The following is a 7,276-nucleotide window of genomic DNA, read 5'->3' as shown; positions in this document are numbered from 1 at the left end:
GAGGAGGACGGGCGCCTCCCGTCCATTGGCTGCACTCGCTGTCGGGCAGTGCGCGGTTGCACGGCATTGGCTCAGCGGCGCCCGGCCCCGCCCTCGCCCCGCCCCGCCCCGAGCCAGGGTCCTGTGTGTGCCACAGGGGTGGGGTGTCCAGCGAGCGGTCTCCTCCTCCTGCTAGTGCTGCTGCGGCGTCCCGCGGCCTCCCCGAGTCGGGCGGGAGGGGAGAGCGGGTGTGGATTTGTCTTGACGGTAATTGTTGCGTTTCCACGTCTCGGAGGCCTGCGCGCTGGGTTGCTCCTTCTTCGGGAGTGAGCTGTTCTCAGCGATCCCACTCCCCGCCGGGGCTCCCCACACACACTGGGCTGCGTGCGTGTGGAGTGGGACCCGCGCACACGCGTGTCTCTGGACAGCTACGGCGCCGAAAGGCAAGAAGGGAAGGGGTCGCCGGGGAGGCTCCACACTTCTTGCCGGGTAGCCAGGCGCGGGCCAAGGAGGAAGAGGGGACAGCCCTGGCTCTCAGTTGCCTTTGCCGCCGCCGTCCAGTTTGAAGTGGGGCATTTAAAGACCAGAACCCGCAGGCCGGGGAGGAGGGAGAGGGCGTCCAGGCAGACGGCGGTGAGGACTGCAGCAGGCGGCCGGGAGGCGCGTCCAGCCAGGCGCCGAGCCCACAGTGTCCCTCCCGCGCCCTAGACGGACGGTGCTGCGGGCACGGGAGGGACACTTTGTCCCCTCCCAGTCCACCTTCCTTCTGCAGCTCAGACCCGAGGGGCCGAGAAGGGGCCTGAGCAGGGAAGGGACACAGGCGTCCTGAAACAAAGCTTTGGGTGAGAGCAGAGGCGAGGAGCCAGAGAAGTGAACTCCTCCTTTCCGTGGCCGCTCTTGTCAGTTTTCTCTCTTTTCTCTTTTCAAATGGGCTATTTGTGTGTTAATTTCATTTGGTTCTTGGGAATAACGACTCACCGCGTTGTTTTAAAGAAAGGTGTTCGTGTGTCCGTACTTGGTGGTTTTAGTGTGGGACATGTTCTGTGCTTTTGTTGACAACAGAGCTGTCCCTTACGTTTGTGTAGGATAATCTTTATGTTTATATAACTTGGAGAAATCTAACAGAGTGAAAGTGAAGTTTCTGCATAAGGCTCCCAAAATGTATGATAGGACCTTCAGTTGTTCTGGTATTTTGAATTGGAATTAAGGCAGGAGGGGAAGAACATTCTGTTTTTATCTAGGTGGGGGAAACCTGTTTAAGTTTTGTTTGTTCTTTTTTTTTTTATGAGTTGGGTATTAGTTCAGCCTTAGCTACTTGAAACGTGAGCAGGATGCATCTTTAACTCTTAGTATTGTAAAAGCAAATCTAGGATCACTGCTCCTAAAACTACTGTGTGTAAAGATTCAGAGTGTAAATTCACAAGCTTATTGATAAAGATGAATCTGGAACTTTTGGTTTTGCTCTAATTGATGGAGGAAGATGCAGTGGGTACAAGTTAGTCTCTAGTTTTCTGGTGGGTAAATATTCAAAACCAACTAACTTTTCTTTTTTTAAATCTGCCTTTTAAAGAACTAAAATTCCAGATGGCAAACTCAATGAATGGCAGAAACCCTGGTGGTCGAGGAGGAAATCCCCGAAAAGGTCGAATTTTGGGTATTATTGATGCTATTCAGGATGCAGTTGGACCCCCTAAGCAAGCTGCCGCAGATCGCAGGACCGTGGAGAAGACTTGGAAGCTCATGGACAAAGTGGTAAGTTCTGTCTGACGTTGCCTGTGCGAAACACTATTCACTTTGTCTGTGGTTTCTCCAGATTTATTTATACTGTTAATTAATACCAACCATTGTTATGGCAACAATCTTTTGATTTCAATTCATCATTTTTCTTCAACTCTGTGTTTTTTGAAAAGTTGGATTCAAAGACTTTTTTTTTTTTTTAAGCTTTCATCCTTTCTACTCTTTAAGGTTCAGAGTTCCTCTACATGACTCAGTATGTAAAGTTTTACCATTGGCTGCTTTTTGTTGGTGTATGGCCATAGAATGCTTGGAAGTGTTTGTTCTGTCTTCTGTGAGGTTGTGTTGCTCTTAGATAACAAAAGAGTACCAGCAGGTTATTTAAGTCTTTGACCACTCATGACAATCATCTGGTATGATACTGAAAATATTTACTGGGGAAAGAAACAGATTAGTTCTTAAGTGAAGAAGCAGTAGTTGAGGGAGTTTCCATTTTCATCTTTGAGAATTCATCTTCATTAAGAAACTTTTTTTGTTGTTAATGGGAGAGTTAACAGTTTCTTTCATCTACTATTCCATTTTGAAACAGGAAACCTTTCGATGGCACATTGTTTATTGTGAAAGGAAAATTTATGTTGGGGGTGGTGAGGCTGAGAGTATCAGAAACCTCTGTGGTTTCTGCATGTTGCTTTCAGACAAACTATAATTTCACAAGAAGAAATCATGATGGGTGTCAGTATCCAGAGAAGTCAATCTGAATACATTACAGAGATTTACTCAGAAACTGTAGCTGTCAGTATCCTACCTTACTAAGTATGATTATAAAATAAATTTAAGATGTAGCTTGCTGCTTTGCAAAAATTAATAATTCTTTTTTTTGAAGCAGTAGCACTGTCCTGGATTTATTAGTAAATGTTTGGAACACATTATGACTTTATTTCATAGATATCTGGGGCTAATTATAAGTTTAGTTGAGGCAAGACTCAGTATCTTTATAACTGAAGAAATGGAGGTTTTAAAAACAAATTTCTGTGTAAGGATGTGCCAAAGCATCCATGAAATCATGTGGTAACATTCATCTTTGCTTTGATTTGCTCCTGTCTGTAAATATTGGCTACAAAAGCCACTGTCAGTAGTAGTAGCAATATACGAACGTGACAAGATTTCCATTATTTTCATTTATTCTGATGGAAAAGGACACACAGATGAATGACTGGCCTGTCATTCTACAGGCAATGGTGCTAAATGCAGAGCCAGAATATTTTTGCCAGATAAATAGCCTTAGTTTTGGGCTTCAGTGTGACCTATTTACGCTTCTGCCAATTTATTCAAATTGTTATATTAAAGTGCTCCAGACAGAATGATGTCATAGTGTCAGAATATTGCAACTTGCTGCTTGGGGTTCAGTTTTGATTTTAGCATTGGATACTTTAGAATAAGGACTATTCAATTGGAAAAATAGCATATATTTGTCAAGCACAATGCTGCCTATCTTGTCTTTGCTAAAGAGTGTGCATTTGAAGGTCACTCTCACTGCCTAAATCATTAGTTGGGGTAAGAGAAGGAATTCAAGGTTTTTCTCTAACTTATCTGCTATGTAAGTGGACAGCAAATGGTTCAGATTCTATAAAGGGGCTGTTCTTTTTCCCCCACCCTCCAACTTTGAGTGGTCAGTGTTTGTACATTTGTGTTAGGACATCAAATCAAAAAGATTTATATAAGGATGTGGTGAGCTATAGTTACTATAAAATCATTATTTTTGAAACATTAAAAATGATGTACACAATTTTGGTCTGTAACTGGTTGTTAACATAAGTTTTATTCACTTTTAATTATTTCACCATGAGTTATGGTAAAATAGATGGTTATTTGATAGTTAAACATCTGCTATTGTTTATTTTATTAACCCTTCTGTGGGTTTAGGTTTAGTCTCTCCAATTGAGAAACTTGATCCAACAAGGAAATCTATTATCAAAAGTCTCTACTTAGTGGGATGTGGGTGCGGGTGTTGGCAAATGTACATTGCCTGTTTATCTTCATTATTTGTCAAAGATGAAAATGGTTGTGTTCATTTGTGAATGTACCCAGGGGCTTTGTGGAGAGAAATCGCATAAATTATTATGAAAGAATTCAGTATGTTTATTTTTACTGTAAGATACAGTAAATAGAAAGGCATTGATAATTACTAATTGGCAGTATATAAGTGTGCAGTACAGAAACATCCCCCTCTTTTGTTTATCTTTTCTTATTTGTTAGTGGTGAAGGAAGTGGCTCATAATATCAACATTGTCCTGATGATTACATCAGGAACTTTATTATTAGTTCTGAAGTTAATCCCTTGACACATTACCTTTTTAAAAAAATAACTGCAATAGCATGAATTTAGTTTGTGAATAACAGAAAATAGCAATTTTCAAGTCTAATTGGTAGGTATGTAAAAGGCAGAGTTAAGTGTATAGTTAATATTTTTTTCTTATGAAGCCTCTTTGCAAGGGTAGATCTTGGAAGTATAAATATGAACACAAGCTTCAATTTCAGTGTGTTTCAGCTACCAATAAAGTAAAATAACTATTTTTACAGGGAATAATGAAGCAGTCTTGGGTTGTAGGGGAAATATCTAGTGAGTATGTAGTTTTACCATTTCTTGGCCTCTGGAATTTAAAATGGTCAATTGAAATTCTTTCCAATTAATGTTCTGTTTTCAGAGGGCAGGCTTTTGCTCTAAGGTCACTGAGAATAGGAGAGCGTAATTGCTCAGTTGTGTTCCTTATAAGATGTAGAGTGTTTTGTGACAGAAAATCAGTAGCACAGAGTTAGCATAGTCCATGTTTTGAGGAAAAGAATAGTAGATAGTAGCATATCCCAAAACATCCCATTACAGATTTTCTGGCCTTAGCTCTGTGTATGTGTAATTTGATAGCCGACCCAGAAGCCCTCACATCAGTGGATGCTTATTTGATACAGTGATAGAAGTATTAATCATGAATACATATCTAGGTTCAAGTGCGCCAGAATGAAATGTGGAGTCTGTTCTGAAGCTATTCAAGAGACAAGGTTTCTTAAACACTTAATAAACATTTTTTGAGGGCCTACTGTGTTTCCACTGAGTGCTCGTTACTGGGGATATGAAGCTAGACAAGACATAAAATCCCGCCTTTGACCTGTCAAGGAACTCAGAGAACAGTATCAGAGCCAAACACATAAATGGATAATTGCCATGTAGTATGGAAAGGGCTGTATTACAAACCCTAAGTACAGTGGGAACAGAGTAGAGAACATCCTCCTTGTTTTTCTGGCCAGTGTTCAGACAGTTTTCTGTCTGGATTCTGCTGGCCATTGCCTTTTAGGAACAGCATTATTGTGTTCTTGTTGGAAATGCTGAGGTGAGAGTAAGGAAATGATTACTAATCAGTATGGTTGGAATGATAATTTATTAATGTGAGGTTCCTGAGCATGGTTTTCATAAGAATCTTAGCCAGGTGATGGAAAATAGAAGAAACAATTTTCCATCTAATAGATACTAAATGTACTGAGCATACATGGATGCTTAGGAAATTAGAAAATAATTAATTGATGCTGAAGAACAAAGCACTCTGAGTACCTGCCTCAAATTTTTGTTTTGCTGTCCTTGTCATTTATTTTAAATTACATTACCAAAAGAATTTAAAAAGCATTTAGGAAGTGATGATGCCCAGTAGGCTTTTCCTGCCTTTTGCCCTCAGTCTATTTAGTACATTTTTCAAGCTTGAAATATAATTTATACTCCTTTTAATTTAATTGTGATCATAATATATTTTAAAGTTTGTCAATCAAGGATGCTTGGATTATATATAAATATTTTAAAGAATACAAGTCAACTTTCTTTTCTAAGCTGAGTTCCTCATATCTCTGAAAGATATTCCATGTGGACTAAGACAGGTTTTAGATGCCTGTTGTTTGTGTTTACTAAGTTGGAGACTCTTACATTCCTAGAGCCTTAAAACAAGGGATATCATTCATTTGAATTATACTTCTTGACATATTTCCTTTTCCTCACTGAAGTTGTTCCACCTTAGCAGAATCATGGGTTGTATTAGACTTGGTTAGGGGATAATAACAAATTGTCTGGACAGTTTTGTTTAGTACTCAGTTCAGTTTTGAATTTGTGTTGTGATAAATGAAGTGATCCCAAAGTTTGGTACATGACTTCTTAGAAAAGCTATTGATAAAGTGAAAGATTTAAAGGAATCCTATGAAGACTTACCTTGGTTTATCCCTGTGATATAAGGCATTCATATAATGCAGGCCTTAATCAGTTAATAGTCTTTTAAATATTACAGAATTTTTAGCATTCAGATTTTGAATCTATTTCTTTCTTCTTTTTAGAAGGTGCTTTATGTGCTGTCTGTTGATTTCATCATTCATTTATCAAGCCTCAACTATGGAAAGACAGACATTTCCAAATAGCTATGCCATAGAGTAAAATGTAGTAAGTGCTTTAAGGTAGTATAAATAAAGTGCTGAGATGTAGTACGTGGCAGAGGTGAACCGTTGCTTGCTAAGGGTGAAAAGTTGGTGTAGAATGAAGCATGGAGGAGGTACTGTCCAGCTCATGGGTTGGATTCCAGTGAGATGGATGGAGGACATGTTAGGTTGAAGGAATGATAGATTGTTGAGTAAGAGAGGGGAAGTTAGGGTAAGATGATAGAGGTTTTGATTGCTTTTGTCAAATAATTTTGTCTTAATTTATTTGGTAGAAAACCATTGAAGGCTGTTAATCAGGGAGGGAAAACATCAGGGCTGTGCTTTGATAGAATACTTACTTGACTCTGTAAAGCTTGAATTAAGAGAAAAAAACTGAAAGCAAGAGTAATGATCAAGAGGAATTAAAACAGTCTGGGCAAGAAATAATGAAATGCTGGCCTAGATAATTGGAAGTAGGTGTAGCAAGTGTTGGTTCAGATGTGGGACGCATTTTGGAGGTAAAATCTACAGGTCTTGGTGACCCCTTAGAATTAGAGGATGAAAGAGAAGGTGCAGTGAAAGTGACTCTTGAGGTTTTCAGCCTAGTTGACTCCGAAGGCAGTGATGCACTTAATGAGGTAAGGAACGTAAGAAGGAAAAGAGGAAGTGTGGGGGTTAGTTTTTGGCCATGCTAAGTTCACCATACCAGAGTGAATTTCATTTAAAATCAGAAAATTAAGTGTACAGTTCAAGAGAGAAGTAGAAACAAGAGACACATATTTGGTAGATATTCTCATAGAGATAGCATTTCAAGCTATATAACTGTCAGAGATTTCGGAGGAAGAGTAGAGGGAGCAATTCAGAGAAAAAGTCAGATAATTGAATTTTGGGGAGATTGAGGGGTGTAATTAAATACCAGAGAAGGAAAGAGAATCCTACATAGATTAGTGATGAGAAAGGTAGAATTAAACCATATTGATATCCTAGGTACAAACAGCTTTAAGAAGAAGATAAAATCTGAAGTTCTGATAAAACTAAGTTCAGATTCAAGTGGAGAGAACCAAACAGGGTGAAAAGTTAAGAAGTCATTGAATTGTATGATTAGAGGCCATTATTGACC

The 7,276-nt window shown here is 39.5% G+C and overlaps 1 protein-coding gene across 18 annotated transcripts in view; it reads left to right on the top strand.

Moving 5' to 3' along the window:
• Positions 1 to 7,276, top strand: part of CBLB (Cbl proto-oncogene B) — a 211,710-nt gene that overhangs the window by 503 nt on the left and 203,931 nt on the right. For 4 of the 18 annotated variants that reach the window (XR_010132893.1, XM_063703998.1, XM_063703997.1 and 1 more), the window contains exons 1-2: positions 137 to 422; positions 1,550 to 1,731. Coding sequence is in view for 16 of the 18 variants with exons in the window: in XM_063703998.1 (XP_063560068.1) it covers positions 1,564 to 1,731 (168 nt within the window). In the remaining 2 variants the exon portion in view is untranslated. Of the gene's footprint in view, positions 1 to 25; positions 879 to 1,549; positions 1,732 to 7,276 lie in introns of those variants that run through there. The other 14 variants (XM_063703996.1, XM_063703992.1, XM_031009427.3 and 11 more) reach the window with 9 other exon arrangements.

This window comes from Gorilla gorilla, chromosome 2 (genome assembly GCF_029281585.2).
Source record: "Gorilla gorilla gorilla isolate KB3781 chromosome 2, NHGRI_mGorGor1-v2.1_pri, whole genome shotgun sequence".
In the NCBI taxonomy this organism is placed as follows: Eukaryota; Metazoa; Chordata; class Mammalia; order Primates; family Hominidae; genus Gorilla; species Gorilla gorilla.
The sequence above is the reverse complement of the archived record's forward strand: the minus strand, read 5'-3'. Positions and strand labels throughout refer to the sequence as shown.